This window comes from Procambarus clarkii, chromosome 29 (genome assembly GCF_040958095.1).
Source record: "Procambarus clarkii isolate CNS0578487 chromosome 29, FALCON_Pclarkii_2.0, whole genome shotgun sequence".
Taxonomy (NCBI): domain Eukaryota; kingdom Metazoa; phylum Arthropoda; class Malacostraca; order Decapoda; family Cambaridae; genus Procambarus; species Procambarus clarkii.
In genome coordinates, this window is record NC_091178.1 from 7,581,825 (window position 1) to 7,603,608 (window position 21,784).

General features: G+C 45.4%; 2 protein-coding genes across 6 annotated transcripts in view; both read right to left on the reverse strand.

Annotated features, from left to right (window-relative positions):
- Window positions 1-2,083: 2,083 nt before the first annotated feature.
- On the reverse strand, window positions 2,084-5,518 carry LOC123764997 (protein starmaker). Its single transcript, XM_045753308.2, has 2 exons — window positions 5,305-5,518; window positions 2,084-4,384 (listed from the first exon to the last, which is right to left on the reverse strand). Exons 1-2 carry the CDS (start codon window positions 5,325-5,327, stop codon window positions 3,058-3,060), a joined length of 1,350 nt encoding a protein of 449 aa, XP_045609264.2. The 5' UTR covers window positions 5,328-5,518; the 3' UTR covers window positions 2,084-3,057.
- A 722-nt stretch (window positions 5,519-6,240) lies between these two features.
- The window catches only part of LOC123765163 (uncharacterized), a 71,646-nt gene continuing 56,102 nt past the window's right edge, over window positions 6,241-21,784 (reverse strand). For all 5 annotated transcript variants that reach the window (XM_069333411.1, XM_069333407.1, XM_069333408.1 and 2 more), the window contains exons 3-6: window positions 16,792-16,927; window positions 15,218-15,406; window positions 13,716-13,789; window positions 6,241-9,028 (exon numbers count right to left, since the gene is read on the reverse strand). In XM_069333411.1, the coding sequence (XP_069189512.1) occupies window positions 8,873-9,028; window positions 13,716-13,789; window positions 15,218-15,406; window positions 16,792-16,927 (555 nt within the window). In that variant the 3' untranslated portion in view covers window positions 6,241-8,872. The remainder of the gene's footprint in view (window positions 9,029-13,715; window positions 13,790-15,217; window positions 15,407-16,791; window positions 16,928-21,784) is intronic.

A 21,784-nucleotide genomic window follows, 5' to 3' on the forward strand; every position in this document is an offset into this window, starting at 1 on the left:
TTTCTATGAAGCTTTTAAAGGTAAACTAGTATGTTTAGTATGTCACATATGCACGTATTCAATAAGTCAATATTGACTGTAAGAAAGTGCGAGAACGGGTTGTAGAAAGACATAGTTGCATTGGAAAAAGTTCAACATTGGGCAACAAAAATAATTCCAGAACTAAGTCAACTCCTTCCAGGAACGGTTGAAGGCCACGAAGCTAACACTACAAACCAGGCGTGACGGCGCTGATCTCATCAACACTTTTCAATACTGAACAATTTAGAGGATGTTGATTCAGACAACTTCTTCAAAATGTCAGATGTAGCACAAACAAGGAACAGCAGCTTCAAGCTCAACAAGCCACAATGCAGGACAGAAAACAGGCATTTTTTTTACCATAGGGTTATAAACAAATGTAACCTCCTACACCCCCCCCCCCCCCGAAGCCGTAAATGCCAAAAATTTTTGAATTTTCAAATCCAGGTATAAAAAACATCCAGGCAAATGGGGGGGGGGAGCCTTAGACAAGCTGCGAACTTCCTGCTCTCGCCGAAGCCACTAGAGTTAGTGACCCTCAGGTAAATTCAGGATAGTTAATATAGTATAACTTGTATAATAATAAACAGGTACGCGTTGGCAGAGTTGTCTTAAATGTTATTAAAAGTTTTTATATAAGAAGTAGTGCATGTGCAGGAGTTAATGGTGTAATGGCTTGATATCAATATCGGTGTTCGGCAGGTTGTTCAATTGAAATTGAAATTGAAACAAGTTCATTGAGGTAAAATACACACAAAGGGATGAGGTAGCTCAAGCTATTCTCACCCCGTTCAGTACATCGTGTTAATACATACATAGACACATGTTGTTTAATTTATACATGGATTTCAATTTATACATATACATGGTCATGAGGGAAGACAAAGTAAAATATTAAAGGTTTGAATATGACGTATGATAGAGGTGATTAAAGTATGTCAGATTTGATGTATGCAAATATTGCAGTTCTGTTAACAAACAATAAGATAGATTTATGCGAGTTAGTTGACTTTTTTCATGACGTGTGTGTGAGAGATTCCTAAATGTGAATGTAGACAAAAATCAAGTTATGGTGGAAGGGAAAGATAATTATGTGAAATTATAGTAAATGGTGGAGTAGGCTGTGACTGACAAAATACGAAATTTGAAAGAAATATAATAACAAATAATGAGGAAAATAAATAAGGAAATAAGTGGAATGAGTCAAGTACAACTGTGGCATGAACGTGACAAATCATGAATTAGTGCAGTATAAATGGACACTCTAGGAAGCATGTGTGGTATTAGGAAACTACGTAGAGAATGAAGTGACAATTTTATGAGAAGATATGGGCTGAAAAAAGATGTAAAATAGCAATATTGAAGAAAGTGTACTATGGTGGTTTGGTTATATTGAACGAATGGATGATGGTAGAATATGGTGAGGGTAGTGATTTCAGTGGAATGTGAGGGTAGGTAGGAGAGGATATGAGTGAGTGAGGAAGCAGGGAGTGAGTGAGTGAGGAAGTAGCGAGTGATGGAGGAAGCAGGGAGTGAGTGAGAGCATCACCAGGGCCGTGATGTGGAGTATGGTTAAGGAACATAGTCTGTGAAGAGGGAGCGAGTGTTTTGTTTACATATAAACGTTGATAGTAGCACTGTACACCTAGTCTTATGAAGTGGTTGAGTGCTATTCTGGAGGACTTGCTGGAGTGTGGTGTTGCTTGTTTACCCGTGATGCTATGTACTGGGTAATATATTGTTAATGTCTAAGTGAATTTTTAAAATATCTTTAAATTATTTTTCCTAAAATACTTCCGTTTTTGTCCGGGCTGAGGATTTCTTCCACTAACGTGGGAAGCGGAGAAATATTTTTGTAAGAGACTTATACCTTCGTTACCACCAAGACAGTGGTGGGTGTCGCTCCTTCAAGATGTTGAAAGTTGTATCGGGGTGTAGCCGTTTAGCCATCGGAGTGTATCCGACGGTGAGATAACGATAAAACTGGTTTTTTTTTTATTAAGGTGATATTGTGGTCATAGCAATAAGCAACCTCGAGCGTAAGATAATTGGTCAGAGCGGCTACACTTGGATATTTATTACTCGAATACAGTCATTGCGATGAAGTCACACATCTTTTTGTACTGGTTGTAGAGTTGCTTGTAGCCCGCATTGCCCTGCTCCAGCCTCCTGCCGACGTTGACCACGCCCCGACGAACTCTCGCCAACTGCTCTACCTCACTCTTCAGCTCCCTTCTGGTAAGGTGGTCGTCATCGACGGCCCTGCGCCTCCTGCTTAACACCCGACATGCCTCGTTCCCCTCCAGCTGTCTCCTGACAATGTGATGAACATTGGGGTTCCTGCGAAGGGCGTCCTCCCCTCCCAGGGCCTCTACTGTCCTCCGTAGTCTTTCCAGATTGCTCAGTTGTTCCTTTCCCTCTACTGTTAGTTGATCAGACTTGGTGAGATCATTGTATGTTTGAGACAAGCTTGAGATTACTGTGCTCGGCGAGTTTGCTTGGATGTCTAAATCAGTAGATGTTTGGTTCCTCAAGCTGAGGCCGGGATCCCCACTTGTTAGGGACGTGGTTTTCAGACCATTCACTTTGTTTCCTGCAGAAGGTGAGAGCGAGGTCGGGCTTGTGAGGTGTTGAGTATCACCTTGTGTGGATTCTGTATCTTCCGTAAGTGTTATTGCGTGGCTGATTCCTTCGGTGCCAGAATAACTTTCCTCTGCAGTCTTATCTTCCCCTTTACCTTCCCACTCTTCCTCAGTCTGGATGAAGTCGTGGTAGGTTTCCAGTAATTCCTCAAGTTCCTCCTCCGTGATTACCTCTGACTCGTAATGGTGTGTGGCGTCGCTGGAGGGAGGAGCTGAACTGTTTGTTGCTCCCTGCCACGAGTTATCACCAGAGATCAAAGTATAGTCGATAGTTGACATAGTGTTTTCTTCGATGCTTGTTTCTTCGTCGTACTCATATTTACCCGTTGACTCTTCTGTTTCTTCACTTGCGCTTTCCACAGTTCCAGGATCACTGAGATGTTGGAGCTGTTCCTCAGTTAACACAATCACTGTCTCGCTTCTGGGCACATACCCGTCGCCAAGTAAGTACGGCGTCCTGCCTCCCGTCGCCAGACACTTTCTGAGAACCAAGGTGCTCTTCAGCGTTCTTCGCCGCCTCTGTCACCGCGAGCGTCCCTGCACCGCCCATTTCATCGTCTGTGACCGCGAGTGCTTCAGGGGATGTGTTTCGGGCGTCTCTAGCGAGCACCGGCAGAGAGTCATGGTCTTTGCTCGAACTGAAGGGGGTCAAGGCACTGGTTTCGTTGCCAAGAAGGTACATGAATACCATCTCTTCATCACTGTCCATCGGGAAGTCGCGGTTGTCATTTTCCTCGTCGTCGTGGTCTTGGTTGTCGTCGTCATCATCGTCTCCGTCCCAGTAACTTTGGATGTATCCGTCGTACTCATTTTCATCATTATTATCTTCAGACTCATCATGCTCCTCGTCATCGTCACTCTCTTCCTGGTCATCATCACTCTCTTCCTGGTCATCATCATCATCATCACCATCACCACTGTACAGGGCATTGTCACCCTCATCACCTGTGTCATCAGCATCAGTGTCATCACCCTCGTCATCTTCATACTCGTATTCCTCTTCATGGTCGAGTTCAGCATCGTCTAAATCAATATATTCAGCGTCATCGTCCGTTTCACCTTCGTCGTCATTGTCATATGTAGACTTCCAGTCACTTTCACCACCACCATCTTCCCCTTTGACACTGCCCTCATCATCGCCTCTACCAGAGACACCATTTGGCGGTGTTTTCTCCGTCAGGTTACCACCGCTTCCACCTACACTAGGCAGTTTCTTAAGGCGTTTACTTGGGTCTTCCAGTTGTTGGGACGCTTTTGACAAACGGGACCCGGGCGTCTTGGCTGAGTTCTCATCTCCGTCAGGTGTTGCTGTAGTTGTATGGTAAGGAAGGTTGGTATCCGTGGACGGTGGGTCACTAGCGGCTGGAAGGTTGGTAACCGTGGATGGTGGGTCACTAGCGGCTGGAAGGTTCGTATCCGTGGATGGTGGGTCACTAGCGGCTGGAAGGTTGGTATCCGTGGATGGTGGGTCACTAGCGGCTGGAAGGTTGGTAACCATGGATGGTGGGTCACTAGCGGCTGGAAGGTTGGTATCCGTGGATGGTGGGTCACTAGCGGCTGGGAGGTTGGTATCCGTGGATGGTGGGTCACTAGCGACAGGAAGTGCGGTGTCCGTGGATGGTGGGTCATTAATATCAACAGAAGTCCTGGGCATAAAAGGTTTTAAAGCATCGTCGGGCACCCTGGCGCATGATACCAAGCCCAGAAAGCCCAAGAGCAGCCTGCAAGGAAGACAGAGTTCTGGGTAAATATCCTCTAAATACTTGTAAAGTCTGCAACTGAACAAGGTGGAATGTAATTCAACAAACGTATATCATGGTAGAGGGCCTCCAGGAAAAGGACATAATGGTAGTTTTGGTAATAATTGTAAAGATCTTTACCCGGGTTACGGCTGTGTGAAACCTGTTTAGTTTAACTCAATTATTATACAGCCCAATACCCCCTTTCTGTGAGCAATAGTGCACCTCAGACCCATCCCGTGAGCGGAAGTGGACCCCATACCCATCCTGTGAGCGGTAGTGGACCCCAAACATTAGTGGACCCCATACCCATCCTGTGAGCGATAGTAGACCCCAAACATTAGTGGACCCCCATACCCATCCTGAGATGCAACAGAAAATATACAGGTCAAAAATTGCGTTCAGGTACTGAACCCCAAAATTCGTTTAGTTAAGCAAGTTACAGCACTGACGAACTAGTTCCATAGTTTGTAAACACAAATAAATCAACAGTGTCTTCATAGTTTCTTCACTACACCGAGTAGTTCCGGCGCTCACAAGATATCTTCTCATAAGCGTTCTGTAAGTATTTGTAATCTCAAGTGTAGTGTGATGCCTGGTAGTCCTGAGACGTGGAGTCCAGCCCCCTCTGGGTAGTGGTGCCCTGGGAGACACACAATCCAGCCCCCTTTCCCCCTGGGTACTACATAATACCGTCCTTTATATTATCCAATAAAATTGATTCATGGCAAAGTATATTTTGGGTAAATTGATAAGAAATATATTGTTTACTAAATGGTTACTTAACTGACATGAACCTATGAAGTCATGAAATGTTATTTCTTTCTTTTATAAGAATGTTGACAGTGGTGAGTACTGGCGAGGTACTCACCGCTGTCAACAGTGTTGAGTACTGTACTTACCGTGTGTGGAGGAGCGGGTACATGTCGCAGTGTGCGGAGGCTGCTCCCTACTGTCGCCCTCCTCTTCCCTCTGTGACCTGCTCCAGCGCGGCCCTGAGCCATATACCTCACCGCATTTCCCTCTCACTTTTGTATTATTATGAGTAAAGCTGGAACAATTAGCCGTCGCTCAACAGGATTTGCTGTGTTATTTTCCTTTGTGACGACCAGACTATGGCGCGTGGAGCGGAAGTGAGGCGCGGAGTTGCGACCCGCGCCACACGCGCCTCGCGTCACTTCCGTGTCATCAACCAAAATAGATGAAAGTAATATATTTAGCAATCCGTAGGTTTGGAGCGGCACTTACGGGCTATTCATGCCCGTGCCACCTCTTGGGTGGCTTAATCTTTATCAATCTTTGGAGCGGCAGATCCTGGCACTATCCTGTTTCAGTGTTCACGTGATGATGTTTTAAAAGTGATACAACTGGATTCTTACGAGTCAAGGAAGTCAAATTAAGATGGGATTTAAAGAGGGGGAGAATAAAGAGCATTTTATCTTAGTTTTGTAAAATTAATACATCTACAGGGCTTAATTAGTTTCATAAATATTGTCATGACAAAACTTGTGACTTGTGTAGCATTATGAGTGATGAATAAAACTCACTGCAAGAAGGTAGGCCTATAGACCTATGAGGTTGTGAGGGGGGGGGGGGGGGCGGCGGACCACACCACTCACACCAAGAGTTCACACAGAACTCTTGTTTAGCAAGCAAAAGTTCCTCTTGTTTACTCTCAGAAATATTCGTTGACAATTGTTCATGTTTATATATGAGACTTGTATTACCGTGACCAGCAGTGTGTCCATGTGTCCTCAACACCGTGGACACATAGGTAATGTCCCCGGAGCTCTCTCTCTCCTCTCAATAGTAACCTTAGGATCAGAGAAACAAACAAAAATGTTTCCAAATTTGATAAAATATATTATTATTAACATCTACAATTTTTTGTCATTACCTACAAAATTAAATATAGTTATTTTCACGAAAAAAGCCACTGACGATACATTTATTTTAAAAGTTAATACAGACCTATCACATATAAATTATATATATTTGTATATATTTTTCAGTTGATCCAAATCCAGGAACTGTTGATCTCTCTCTCTCTCTCCGCGACGGAGTTGTGTAGAACGAGTATATTAATTAATCACTAGTTAAAAAAATACCTCTAACACACCACATACAAAAAGATGAAATAGAAACCTTATTAATCTAAGTCCAAAAAAGTTTCACAAACGTTCGAATTTGAATAGAAACCCAATACTTTTAAGTTTCGTTCAAGATCGAGGTCATTTGAGAGACTTGAGAATACAGGCTACATACACATAGAGCTCCTTACTTGTGACGTGGGTACCAGCGGGCTACCTCAAGCACGTCTTCGTATACACCAACCACCTCAAGGGAGTTATGGAGTGTAAACTGGAGACAAGTGGAGGTGTTACCAGGTGTACAAGGTCAGGATGGGGCAGGTGAACAGGTGGGACATGGCAGATGAACACGCGGGGCATGGCAGGTGAACAGGTGGGGCATGGCGGCATGGCAGATGAACAGGTGGGACATGGCAGATGAACAGGTGGGGCATGGCAGGTGAACAGGTGGGGCATGACAGATGAACACAGTCTGCCAGCTACGACACGAGTCCTTCAGTGTTGGCGAAGCGTGTGAGCATCACAGCCTCAGTGACGCAACACCATTACGCCAGTATAAACCAGCAGCTCTACTGTCCAATGATGAACAACCAAGTCATTGAAACGAAACTTAGCAGGGGCCTTCTGCCGATGACTTGGCCTCAGACATGGCCACACTTGGCGGACGGCGGGGGGTGTAAGCTTCAGGAAGGTGGGTGTAAGCTTCAGGAAGGTGGGGTGTAAGCTTCAGGAAGGTGGGTGTAAGTTTCAGGAAGGTGGGTGTAAGCTTCAGGAAGGTGGGGTGTAAGCTTCAGGAAGGTGGGTGTAAGCTTCAGGAAGGTGGGTGTAAGCTTCAGCAAGGTGGGTGTAAGCTTCAGGAAGGGGGGTGTAAGCTTCAGGAAGGGGGTTGTAAGCTTCAGGAAGGTGGGTGTAAGCTTCAGGAAGGGGGTGTAAGCTTCAGCAAGGTGGGTGTATAAGGAAGCAGCAGGAGGAGCAGCAGCCTGGTACAACCCGCTGGTGAGGTATAAGGTACATTGTGAGTCATTAAAATATTGAGTACACTTCGCACAATTGAACACCAATTTAAACAAGAGCACAATTCGAGAGGAGAGACATGTAGCCAGTACAAAATACAGAATGCTGGAGTTAGGATACAGAAACAGGTACACACGGGAATCAAGGATACTTTTTGATTTGTTTAATTAAATGATGCCCCAATATTTTCACCTGGAAGAAAACGGATATACACACATTTACTTTCATGTGATATATATTTATGTGGAAGATTCGTACATAATGATAATGTTTTAAGCTGGGTACGTTTGCTAGCTTTGAGGATCATGACCAGTGTTTACTAGTCTGAAGGATCCCGTCGTGATTACTAGCTTGGAGGATCACGTCCAATGTTTACTAGTCTGGAGGATCACGTCCAATGTTTACTAGCTTGGAAGATCACGTCCAATGTTTACTAGTCTGAAGGATCCCGTCGTGATTACTAGCTTGGAGGATCAGGTCCAATGTTTACTAGCCTGGTGGATCAGGTCCAATGTTTACTAGCCTGGAGGATCACGTACGTCCAATGTTTACTAGCCTGGAGGATCAAGTCCAATGTTTACTAGTCTGGAGGATCACGTCTAATAGAAACCTCACACATAACCGAGCCGCTCCACTACCATCAACAGTATACACTCATTAATGACCTCAGGGATTATCAATGATGTCAGGAGCAGCCATCCTGCCGATGCCTCCCACACCAGGAATTGATGGACGTCACTTGCACGACAAGAGATAACACACCATAACTGTACAGGACTTAAAGTGAACAATAAATATTATGGTCCAAATAATAAGAGCCACATTCACTAGGTGGAGTATGGGTACTCGTGGGCAGGCGAAGACTACTGGCTCTCAACAACGATATCGATTGATTGATGAAGATTAAGCCACCCAAGAGGTGGCACGGGCATGAATAGCCCGTAAGTGGTGGCCCTTTCGAGCCATTACCAGTATCAAGAGCTGATACTGGAGATCTGTGGAGGTGCAACTGCACCCTGCGTGACGGGAAATGTCTCCCGTGAACAACGATATCGGGAGCTTAGCTCTTATATCTTCCACACTCACCTCGGCTTCACGCTCTGCATTCACTAAGGTTCTTCTACAGCGAAGGACATATTACAGTCACTGGTTTACCTTCTCTATTTTGGAGATGCAGAGAGCGAGTCTGGAAGTACGGGAAGCGGCCATGGCAGTTAGTCGCCGTCTGGAACTTCGACTGCCCACGTTGAGAACACCCCGCTACTCTAACCACATTTCTATGCTATTATGTGTACTCAGGTGTAATGTGTGTGTGCGTGTGTGAAGGGATGGCGACACACCAGGAGGAGGAGGAGGACCCTGGCGGCTAGAAGTAGTACTGGCAGACGAACAAGTCTTTCTCCTGGCAGTCGTAGTTGTAGGCACGGAAGGAACTCTGAGCGAAGAGTCCCATGCATTTGCCTGAGCCGCTTGGCACTTCCTCGTTCCACGTGTCCTTGCTCATGTCCACCGGCACTCCAGCCTGCAACAGCACACACTTCCTTCACAACTCATACCATATCAATAACTTCATTGCATCTACCAACATCAACACTTAAATATAATTAACACTATAGTCATCTTTAAATATTTTTACTGTGTATAATCTTAGAATATTTATATTATGGCACTTTGAACATTTATTTGTTTATTATTTGTTAAATATTTGTTACTTGGCCAGATTATGGACAAACGCAGTGACAACAGTGTTGCAAGTGTTGTCAGTGGTGAAGGTGCTAGATGGTGTCAGGTGTGGAAGTGTTGTCAGTAGTGTTACCAACGGTGGTAGTTGGTAGAAGTGTTGTCAACGGTGGTGGTAGTGTTGCCAACGGTGGCTGCAGTGTTATCAGTAGTGTTGTCAACTGTGGAGGCAGTGTTGTCAGGAGTGCCAACAGTGCTAATGTTATTAACGGAGTTGACATTGGTTGGTACTAACTAGCCACTCCCGTCTGGATCCGTAATTAGCATAATGAAGACAATTTGTAGGCACTCTGACGTCACTAACCATGTAAGTGTTTTATATAAGAGGTGTTTGTATGCGTGCACACATGGATGTATGTGTTAATGTGACGTGTGCACACACGCGTCGGTGTGTGTGTGTGTGTGCGTATATTAAGACCTAACGTACACCCACATAAGCGCCTGTGTGCGTACATAATGACCTTTGTAGGGGAGACAAAAGGGGCTCGGCTAGGGGTGACCCTCAGAGGAAGATATTATGATTTAGCGCAGACAGCAGTCCGCCCCACTCTCCCCCACGCCAGACAAAAAGGTCATATTCATGTTAGATGGAGCGGTAGATAGCTGCCTCGCCCCCTATCTCTGGCACTCTCCTCGCCCGGCTGGTGCGGTGCGACTATCACCAGCCTCCTTTGTTTATTTACCCTTATATGTATAGTTAATATAAAATATATAAGTGAATCAGAACTGTTGTTGTTTTAGATTCAGCTACTGGGAACAAAAGTGGCAAGTAGCACGGGCTATGGTGAGCCCGTAGTGGATCTGCTGTCCGTAGTTGGACACGGTAGCTAATTAGCGTGGAATTGTGTCAGAATTTGTTCACGCGCTGACAAGGTCGATGTCTGTTTTGCCTCAGCTTGCATGCACGTCTGGACCTGGTGTTCACTGGCCATCCAGATGGCTAGTATCAGCCATCATACAACAGTGGGTCACATGCGTAGTGCTTTATCATACAACTAGTGGGTCATGCGCGTACTGTACATCTCATCTATCAAACAACTGTGGGGGTAATACGCAGCATACTGTATTGTCTGCCATACACCAGTGAGAAACAACCACTGTGAATCATCAAAATGTACAGCAGAAGGACATGTCACTAGTGCGTCATCTCATCTCATCTTCCAATAACGTTTTCCATATTGCGACTGAAAGATTGCATAGGCAAAATATTATCTTGGACAGGAACACAACAGTCTACCATCAGTTCTATTGAAGAATTAAAGAAAACGGGCATAGGTCAGAATAAATGGAAAACGAAGACAACTTAGCAAAGTATCCTGTGGACGCTCGTTCAACCCACTATTGGTACAACTCCTGGTGCACTTATCGACTAGGGGTCACAATGAACCTGGTAAATTATGTTCCGTTTTCCGGTTGACTCTTTGGGCGGTGGGTGTCCGGCGCCGGCTTGGCCAAGAGATGTCGGGAACTGGCGGGTTTTAATGGGCTCCAGGCATGCCCTCGGGGGCGTAGTGGGCGTCTGGCTCATGCTTCCCCGGAGGTCACTGGAAGGTGTTGCTGGGTTTTTGCTCGCTAGGATTAGATTATAATTTCGAAGAGGTTCCTTATTCTATCGTTTGGCTGCGACTTTGTTTGGCTACCCCGAGTTCACAAGACCCTGACGCTCTATCGTCTAGGGTCACTGGGTGCAGACAGGTAGTCTCCCAGTTAGTTTTCTGTGTAGGGTGGGACTCCGACTCTCGCCCAACTGTGGGACGCAAAACATCTGCCTAACAATGTGTTTAGCTGCCCCAAGTTACAGCAGCTTCCCGCCAACCCAACAGGCGACGTGTATATTACCGCAAGGCCTTGTATTTTACCCTGCACGGGAAAACGGGATATATGGAACACTTGGGCTGTCGTAGGCCCTAAATCAACAACAAAGTAATGTGCCCTAGGCCTAATATAGCATGCATATTACTATTTTAAGCCTACGAATGCTCATATTAGTCCCAACATAAGTTACATTAAGGTTAAAATAGGATAAGATGTTTTTCGTGAACATATTTATAAATATTTTCAATGGGACAAAAGGTGTCTTAGCTCAATCATTGCAATCGACTCACAACCGAATAATCACAGGTTTAATTCATACGCAAGACGGAGACGTTTGAGCATATTTCTTCTCACATGCCTCTTTTTGCTTTTTAGAGAAGCCTCTATTCACACAGCAGTAAACAGGTGCCTGGGGGGGTCAGGCTACTGTTGTGGGCTACATCCTAGTGAAGGTCCGTCGCTAGCCTAGGTTGATCTCGATACGCCTTAACATGAGTCCTGTCCCGTGTGTGGGGAACCATTGACGTCTCAACAGCTATAGGACTATCTCAGCATAACACACAGAAATCACAATACCGTGATGCATCATATGAACAAATTAACCATGTCGTAGCTCAGTCGATTAAGGCAGCATCTGGGATGCTTTCGGACACAGGTTGGAATCCTCGTCACGGCCCTTGTGGATTTGTTTATCTCATCATAGGCTGGAGTGCATTATCTATTACACTTCCGTTATGGAGCGCCAGCTTCCTGTGGTGTCAAGGGCTGCATACTCTGATCACCTGGATGACACCAAGCATGGCTTAATTAGTGATGCCTTAAAGATAGGTTTGATTCTTCTTGATGGGGTGTCGAACGTACAGTGTCAACTAAATCCAAAGATTAGAATAGTGAACTTAGCGGCACCAATTACTTTATTACGGAGCTAGAACAAATGTACCAATTTGTGAAGGTATTATTAAGAGGAGACGAGGAGTGACTGAGACCAGCGCGCAGTAGCTATTTCATAATGAGATAATTACTCTGACGTGAGATAAACTCTGACCTCTGACGTCTGTTGCTGGGACAACACTTAAAGAGTCTTGGGGTTTACTTGTAGCTCACTGCAACTAATACACATGTATACTAAAAATAAAGAATTAACAGGCGATGAATACGTATGATCTTTATGTTGTTCAATACCCCGCCACGCACCACCAGAGGCCTGCTAAATAGGCCCTTCGGAGGCCGCCATGCCCACCGGGGGCCACCAGGAGCCACCAGGGGGCCACCAGGGGGCCACTGGGGGCCACCGGGGTACCAAGCATGTAACTGCGCCATAAGCTCCTCGATATGCAGTCTGGATTAACAATTCATGACATTAATCATGATTTTCATGACAATGAAAGTTTAGTTAATGGAAGGTTCAAGGCTAAATGTAAATTCATATAAGAAAACTAATCCTTCAACAGATATGCAAATCCTGATGTTATTGTAATGCCGACTCTGATTATATCAGCAGTTGTCTATTAATTTATATTTAACATTTAACATTTCCAGGGTCACCCTCCCCCCCCCCCTTCCCACTCCCCACTAATCTGGGATTCAAGGATCAGCTGAGATAAGTTCTGGCGGGAAGCCTCAATTCACAGTATTTGCTGTTTTGCCAAGCCCCGCTGACCTTTAATGGCATTAAAATAAATAATAATAATAATAATAATAATAATAATAATAATAATAATAATAATCAGAGCACATAGTAGAATATGAATTAATAAGTATATGGAAGAGCATATGTTAGCGAGCACATTGGCGCCAAGACTTGCGACATTTTATGAAGCAAATGCTTCATATGTTCGAACAGATGAACCAGAACGTAGCACAGCCAGCGTAGTCCCTTTCGTACATTGCTGTGTAGTTCTCTATAAATGAATCATGAAACAAATTAGAGCAAAAAGGAAACAGCGTTTGTAGATGTACGCAAGACGTGGGTTGGTGGGGTGTGGCCTCCGCGGGCGCCAGGACCAATAACAAAGCCCCAAGCCAGATGCATGCAGGCAAGACGGGCCGTGATTGGTCTCCCGTCTGTGACGTCAATTAGTCTCCGCTTTATTACAGGGTTAGCTTAGGGTTAAGTTAGTGTGGTTTAGATAAGTCAAGCTAGAATTCTGGGTAGGGTCAGGGGAGACGTGTTTTTATTGCTCAAGTGCTGCATGGCATGATGTGCAGGAAATACTATGTGACAAGAGAAGCCATCGTGGGTTGTGACAAGAGAAGCCATCGTGAGTTGTGACAAGAGAAGCCATCGTGGGTTGTGACAAGAGAAGCCATCGTGGGTTGTGACAAGAGAAGCCATCGTGGGTTGTGACAAGAGAAGCCATCGTGGGTTGTGACAAGAGAAGCCATCGTGGGTTGTGACAAGAGAAGCCATCGTGGGTTGTGACAAGAGAAGCCATCGTGGGTTGTGACAATAACAAACAACAAATTATCAGGAGAAAGTGCAAGATGAGCACAAGTATACTACACAGCACATGGAGGGGATATGAGGACAAAGAACTGGAATAAGAGAGAGGGAAGGAACGGTGCCCAACCACTTGGACCGAGGCGGACGGAACGACACTCTCCGGACCAGTGCAAGTGGCTGGGGTAAGCCAAGCCAGCGTGGGTGTACTGACCTGAGGACCTGAAGACCAGACCCAGGAACCATCGTCGCGCTGGGAGGCGCCCACCCACAGGTACTCAGGAGGTTCTGGGGACCAGGAGAACAAGTCATAACTCCACACTGTGTAGGTACAATGTATACACTGTATATACACATAGAGTATGGCTCTGTATATAGAGTATGGCTCTGAATACACACAGTATGGCTCTGTATATACACAGAGTATGGCTCTGTATATACACTAAAAGCTTTTGTTTTTACACGTGTTTATTTTTATATCAGTTAATGCTTCAGCTGCAAGGGATTAAAGAAACCCAGTACGAAGACTAATCTTTAATGTCAACGACAGAACTAAGGCTAACTCTTGATATTATTAAGTCTCAACTGAACAATGTCGTCGTACACTGCGTATGAAGAATAAATACTAGTGCAGTCCTAATACTTATCATTTTTGTTTAATAAATACCATAGTTTCGTACTCTATCCTAATTCCTTGCTGAAGTACTGTTTACGACGGGGGGGTTGCTGGACCAGACTTTAGTGACGGGAGGTTGCTGGACCAGTCTTTAGTGACGGGAGGTTGCTGGGACCTGTCTTTAGTGACGGGAGGTTGCTGGACCAGTCTTTAGTGACGGGAGGTTGCTGGACCTGTCTATAGTGACGGGAGGTTGCTGGACCAGTCTTTAGTGACGGAAGGTTGCTGGACCAGTCTTTAGTGACGGGAGGTTGCTGGACCTGTCTTTAGTAACGGGAGGTTGCTGGACCTGTCTTTAGTGACGGGAGGTTGCTGGACCTGTCTTTAGTGACGGGAGGTTGCTGGACCAGTCTTTAGTGACGGGAGTTTGCTGGACCAGTCTTTAGTGTCGGGAGGTTGCTGGGACCTGTCTTTAGTGACGGGAGGTTGCTGGACCAGTCTTTAGTGACGGGAGGTTGCTGGACCAGTCTTTAGTGACGGGAGGTTGCTGGACCAGTCTTTAGTGACGGGAGGTTGCTGGGACCTGTCTTTAGTGACGGGAGGTTGCTGGACCAGTCTTTAGTGACGGGAGGTTGCTGGACCAGTCTTTAGTGACGGGAGGTTGCTGGACCTGTCTTTAGTGACGGGGGGTTGCTGGACCAGTCTTTAGTGACGGGAGGTTGCTGGACCAGTCTTTAGTGACGGGAGGTTGCTGGACCAGTCTTTAGTGACGGGAGGTTGCTGGACCAGTCTTTAGTGACGGGAGGTTGCTGGACCTGTCTTTAGTGACGGGTGGTTGCTGGACCTGTCTTTAGTGACGGGAGGTTGCTGGACCAGCTAAACTCACCTAAGACGGTAGTGAGGCGGTGACAACAAGGTACACAACAGCTACACCAAGCTTGGAGGGACTACTTACTCTCCACGTTATTTAAGATGTGACTACTGTGACTACCCATCTTGAATAACCTGAGGGGGTTTTGAAGCCATCTTTTTGGACTGGTTTACCCACCTTAGAGGCAGTAGAGACCGTGTGAGGGCAGGTTGAGCTCTGGGTCACCCACCTGGGATAGATGCGAGGTACACTCTGAGGGCGGGCAGGCTGTGGGGGGAGGCTAGGTCGCCTCCTAGCTTGCCGCAGTCCCTGCGGGCGTCCTCCCAACCTAGCAAATCATGAGCAGCAAGGTAGAAGCACTCGCCATCCACCTTGACGAAGGGCTGTGGGCAAGACGAGTACGCTGCTGCCGCCCACTCTGGGGAAGGAAGGTGAAGGGTCAGTACCTGGCGGGCTCTTCACGCGTACTCATGCCACTTCTCTAAACAACTATATGTTTAACACTTCTCTCACCCTGTCCATGGAGGACAGAAGAAAATGTATATATGCTGGTTAGCATTGTAAATGTGTGGCCACGTCTGCGGTAGAAAATAATAATAATAAAAAAAAAATTCTCTAAACGCGAACCTCTTTTTGGAAAGGCATAAGGAAGTGCAGCAAGATGACTGATGGAAACATCACTGGCAATGTTAAAGAAATGAATGAAAACAGTTGAAGATGAAATAGAAGTAAGGGGTGAGAATACTTTGAAATGGATGGAGGTGAGGTAGAAGTAGATTATAGAAGTAGATATATCTATGGACACGTTGAGGCTGAAGCGTGGGAGAGCTGTATGTGGTACAGTATATGCAGAAATGGTACACTGAAGAATAAATATTTTGCCAGCAGGAGGAAGAAATTAACATAATACCAAATCCCCTGAAAGACAGAGAGATCTGATATAACTACCATATCAATAATAAGAACATAGTAAATGTCAACGTTGTAGTGTCATCTCCATAACAAGTGGGAGAGCCCCAAGGACGACCCAGGAGTCTCGGGAGGAGTATGTTACACCACTGAGGTGAAGGAGGTGGGCTTCGTGGAGCAAGAGGCTCTGTACGTTACATTTTGTCGACGTGGAAAAATAATATAATTTAATTTTATAATTAATGTAAAATATATATAATTAGTCTCATTTATAATGATTTAAAAAGAGAGGAATTTTGAAGTGATGAGTCCGTATGGTGTTGGTTGACTTTGACTAAAAGTCTAAATAGCTATGATGCAGTATGTAGCCAGCATAGCCCTGCTCTAGTTTCCAGATTAACTTCATATTATATATATATATATATATATATATATATATATATATATATATATATATATATATATATATATATATATATATATATATATATATATATATATATATATATATTCCATTCACTAAGGCACTTGGAGACTTGAACCGGCGACCCCACGAGCGTGAGGCAGAGGCTCAATCGATTTTGCTATGAGTAGTCTTAATAATCAAAGATTTCAGAAGCAACTAACCGCCGCCCAGTTGAAATTTTCAACATTCCCTGACTACTGAGAAATTTCAGCTGGGCAGCGGTAAATTGCTTCAGGAATCTTTCCTTATTAAGACTACTCATAGCAAAGTTGATAGAGCTTCTGCCTCACGTTCGTGGGGTCGCCGGTTGGAAGGAAGTGAAGTGCTGACGCCTCTAAATTAAAAGATTACTGAGATGGTTTGATGATGCGCAAGGAAGAGATGATCATCTCAGCCTGCCTGGAGTACCCCTACTGGAGGCTGCTTACCCTGCTGTTGGTCGCCCTGCTCGCTCAAGTCGTGGCGGCCCTCTTCCAACACTTCCAGACGGGCGTTCAAGTTCTTGAAGCGACCCAGCTCCTCCATCACCGTCGTCATCTGCGCTTTGCACGTCTGCATGTCGTCCTGAAGCACACAATACCACAGTTACAGTCATAGCAAAATTACAGCGAATTTATACTGATTCACTACATAAATACCGTTCCTTCACCCGGTCCTCATATCCCAGCACTAGGTACATACTACCTCTTATTCCTCATATCCCAGCTCCTTGTCCTCATATCCCAGCTCCTTGTCTTCATATCCCAGTTCCTTGTCCTCATATCCCAGTTCCTTGTCCTCATATCCAGCTCCTTGTCCTCATATCCCAGCTCCTTGTCCTCATATCCCAGCTCCTTGTCTTCATATCCCAGCTCCTTGTCCTCATATCCCAGTTCCTTGTCCTCATATCCCAGCTCCTTGTCCTCATATCCCAGCTCCTTGTCCTCATATCCCAGTTCCTTGTCCTCATATCCCAGCTCCTTGTCCTCATATCCCAGTTCCTTGTCCTCATATCCCAGTTCCTTGTCCTCATATCCCAGTTCCTTGTCCTCATATCCCTTCCAAGTGGCATTACAGTCATACTGACTTAGTACATTATCCTGACAATTTCATTTCCTTTCATTACCTAAATAAAAGTCACAGTGTGATAACTGTAGGGGGCTTGATACTGTTCTGCAGTGTTCTGATAGTTAAGACTGTTGTGGTTTGCATACTGTGTGGCCAGCATACCAGGGAGGGTTGGGAGCACACTGTTAAGAGTTTGGGTCTTGGGGTCTGAGCTCACAAGTTGAGACATATTTCCTAGCCTAGTACGCAAAATGTTTCCTGCCAAATTATTTCTGCCCGAAACGCTGCGCGTACTAGTGGCTTTACAAGAATGTAATTACTATGCTATGTATCCTCACAATCCCAATGTACCTTCTTGTATATATATATATATATAAATAAATAAATAAAATAAATAAATAAATATAATAACTCCAGACTAATGCAGTAACACCTTGTTAATATTTTGCTGACAGCGTTGGATCAGTCAAACAGTACAGCGCTAAAACAATGGTACAAACATGTAAGAACATAAGAACATAAGAACAATGTAACTGCAGAAGGCCTATTGGCCCATACGAGGCAGCTCCGTTCTATAACCACCCAATCCCATGTAGGAGGCGGGCAGTACGCCCTGCCGTTACTACTAGGTTAAGTACTGTTAGGTAAGCACACACATCGTCTACGGCTCAGGACAAACGCCTTAAGACGTCGCTCGCAGGTGCAAGAGGTTCGCCAGCCACTACAACACACCTGCTGCAATATTTATCATAGAAACTTATTGAACTGGAACGCATTAAAATAATTATGAAATGTAGACTAGTGTGAAATAGGGCCCAAAAGCTTTAGACGAGAACAAAATTACAGATGGAGTGAGAATATTTTGTTTGTTTGTCCAAGGCTGGAGATCAGACACTTGAGGCTAGTCTCACTAAACTTTGTAGGGAGACTGGTCTGGGGTACCAGACGTACATAGGCTGGTCGGAGGCATATAGGGGAAGAGGATGAGAGGGGAGGGAAGAAGAAGCGGACCATAGAGAGGGGGACGACAGGGAAAGGGGAAGATGGGATAAAAAGAGGGAATAGGAGACCGAGTGCAGCCGGGTACCTCTTATATATATATATATATATATATATATATATATATATATATATATATATATATATATATATATATATATATATATATATATATATATATGTGTGTGTGTGTGTGTGTGTGTGTGTGTGTGTACTCACCTAATTGTACTCACCTAATTGTGCTTGCGGGGGTTGAGCTCTGGCTCTTTGGTCCCGCCTCTCAACCGTCAATCAACTGGTGTACAGATTCCTGAGCCTATTGGGCTCTATCATATCTACATTTGAAACTGTGAATGGAGTCAGCCTCCACCACATCACTTCCTAATGCATTCCATTTGCTAACTACTCTGACACTGAAAAAGTTCTTTCTAACGTCTCTGTGGCTCATTTGGGTACTCAGCTTCCACCTGTGTCCCCTTGTTCGCGTCCCACCAGTGTTGAAAAGTTCGTCCTTGTTTACCCGGTCGATTCCCCTGAGGATTTTGTAGGTTGTGATCATGTCCCCCCTTACTCTTCTGTCTTCCAGTGTCGTGAGGTGCATTTCCCGCAGCCTTTCCTCATAACTCATGCCTCTTAGTTCTGGGACTAGTCTAGTAGCATACCTTTGGACTTTTTCCAGCTTCGTCTTGTGCTTGACAAGGTACGGGCTCCATGCTGGGGCCGCATACTCCAGGATTGGTCTTACATATGTGGTGTACAAGATTCTGAATGATTCCTTACACAGGTTCCTGAACGCCGTTCTGATGTTAGCCAGCCTCGCATATGCCGCAGACGTTATTCTCTTTATGTGGGCTTCAGGAGACAGGTTTGGTGTGATATCAACTCCTAGATCTTTCTCTCTGTCTGTTTCATTAAGTACTTCATCTCCTATTCTGTATCCTGTGCCTGGCCTCCTGTTTCCACTGCCTAGTTTCATTACTTTGCATTTACTCGGGTTGAACTTCAACAGCCATTTGTTGGACCATTCACTCAGTCTATCCAGGTCATCTTGTAGCCTCCTACTATCATCCTCTGTTTCAATCCTCCTCATAATTTTTGCATCGTCGGCAAACATTGAGAGGAACGAATCTATACCCTCTGGGAGATCATTTACATATACCAGAAACAGTATAGGTCCGAGGACTGACCCCTGCGGGACTCCACTTGTGACGTCTCGCCAATCTGAGACTTCACCCCTCACACAGACTCGTTGTCTCCTGTTGCTTAGGTATTCCTCTATCCACCGGAGTACCTTCCCTCTCACTCCAGCCTGCATCTCCAACTTTCGCACTAGCCTCTTGTGTGGCACTGTATCAAAGGCTTTCTGACAATCCAAAAATATGCAGTCTGCCCACCCTTCTCTTTCTTGCCTTATTTTTGTTGCCTGGTCGTAGAATTCAAGTAACCCTGTGAGGCAGGACCTGCCATCCCTGAACCCATGTTGATGCTGTGTTACAAAGTTCCTTCGCTCCAGATGCTCCACTAGTTTTTTTCGCACAATCTTCTCCATCAGCTTGCATGGTATGCAGGTTAGGGACACTGGCCTGTAGTTCAGTGCCTCCTGTCTATCCCCTTTCTTGTATATCGGGACTACGTTAGCTGCTTTCCAAATATCTGGCAGTTCCCCTGTTGCCAGTGATTTGTTATACACTATGGAGAGTGGTAGGCTCAGTTCTCTTGCTCCTTCCTTTAGAACCCAAGGGGAGATTCCATCTGGGCCTATAGCCTTCGTCACGTCCAACTCTAGTAAACACTTCCTTACTTCCCCACTGGTAATCTCAAACTCTTCCAGTGGTTCCTGGTTAGCTATTCCCTCACTTACCTCTGGAATTTCTCCTTGTTCTAAGGTGAAGACCTCCTGGAATTTCTTATTCAATTCCTCACACACTTCCTTGTCATTTGTAGTGAATCCTTCCGCCCCTATCCTTAATCTCATAACCTGTTCCTTTACTGTTGTTTTTCTCCTAATGTGGCTATGCAACAATTTAGGCTGAGTCTTTGCCTTGCTTGCGATGTCATTTTCGTATTGTCTTTCTGCCTCTCTTCTCATCCTGACATATTCATTCCTGGCATTCTGGTATCTTTCTCTGCTCTCCAGTGTCCTGTTATTCCTATAGTTTCTCCATGCCCTTTTACTTTGCTGCTTAGCTAGCCTACATCTTTGATTAAACCATGGGTTTCTCATCTTCATTTCTCTGTTTTCCTTTTGGACTGGGACAAACTTGTTTGCTGCGTCCTTGCACTTCTGCGTGATGTAATCCATCATATCTTGGGCCGTCTTACCCCTGAGCTCTGTTTCCCATGCTATATCTGTTAGGAATTTTCTTATCCCCTCATAGTTTCCCTTTCGGTATGCTAACCTTTTGGTTTCGGTATCCCTCCTCGAGTTCAATAACCCTTCTTCAATCAAGTACTCAAACACCAGTACACTGTGGTCGCTCATTCCTACTGGGTCCTCAAAACCGATTTCTCTTATGTCGGAGTCGTTCAGAGTGAAGACTAGGTCGAGTCTCGCTGGTTCGTCATTGCCTCTCATCCTTGTGGGTTCTCCGACATGCTGCGTTAAAAAGTTGCTTGTCACCACCTCCAATAGTTTGGCTCTCCACGTATCCTCGCCTCCATGCGGTTCCTTGTTCTCCCAGTCAATCTTTCCGTGATTGAAGTCGCCCATGATGAGCAGGTGGGATCTATTTCTACAGGCAGCAGAGGCTGCCCTCTCAATTATAGTGTTAACTGCCTTGTTGTTGTTTTCATACTCTTGACTGGGTCTCCTGTCATTTGGTGGAGGGTTGTATATTACTGCTACTACTATTCTTGGTCCTCCCATTGTTATGGTGCCTGCTATGTAGTCTCTGAACTCCTCACAGCCCGGGATGGCCATCTCCTTAAAACTCCATTCCCTTCTCATGAGTAGGGCCACTCCGCCTCCTCCTCTACCTTCCCTCTCTTTCCTTATTACTGTATACTCCTGGGGAAACACGGCATTCGTTATGATTCCAGAGAGTTTTGTTTCAGTGAGTCCGATTACATCTGGGTTAACTTCTTGTGCTCTTTCCCTTAGTTCACTTGTCTTGCTTGTGATCCCATCTATGTTTGAGTACATCACCCTGAAACTGACTCTCTTCTGCTTCTTTTCTGGGGGGGACCTTTGGGATCTGGGGTGAGTGGGAGCTGGGGGGACCTGGCACGGGGGGATTGGTGGAGGAGGGAGGGCTTGGGGTGGTGGGGGAGAGGGGGAGGGTACAGGGGGTGGATAAGAGGGGGAGGGTACAGGGGGTGGATAAGAGGGGGAGGGTACAGGGGGTGGATAAGAGGGGGAGGGTACAGGGGGTGGGT

Excerpts from the sequence above, each read along its gene's own strand:
- LOC123764997 (XM_045753308.2), bottom strand. The coding sequence starts at position 5,327 with ATGTACCCGCTCCTCCACACACG. Across the intron at positions 4,385-5,304 it reads TACCCGCTCCTCCACACACG|GCTGCTCTTGGGCTTTCTGG; the intron begins GTAAGTACAGTA and ends TCTTCCTTGCAG.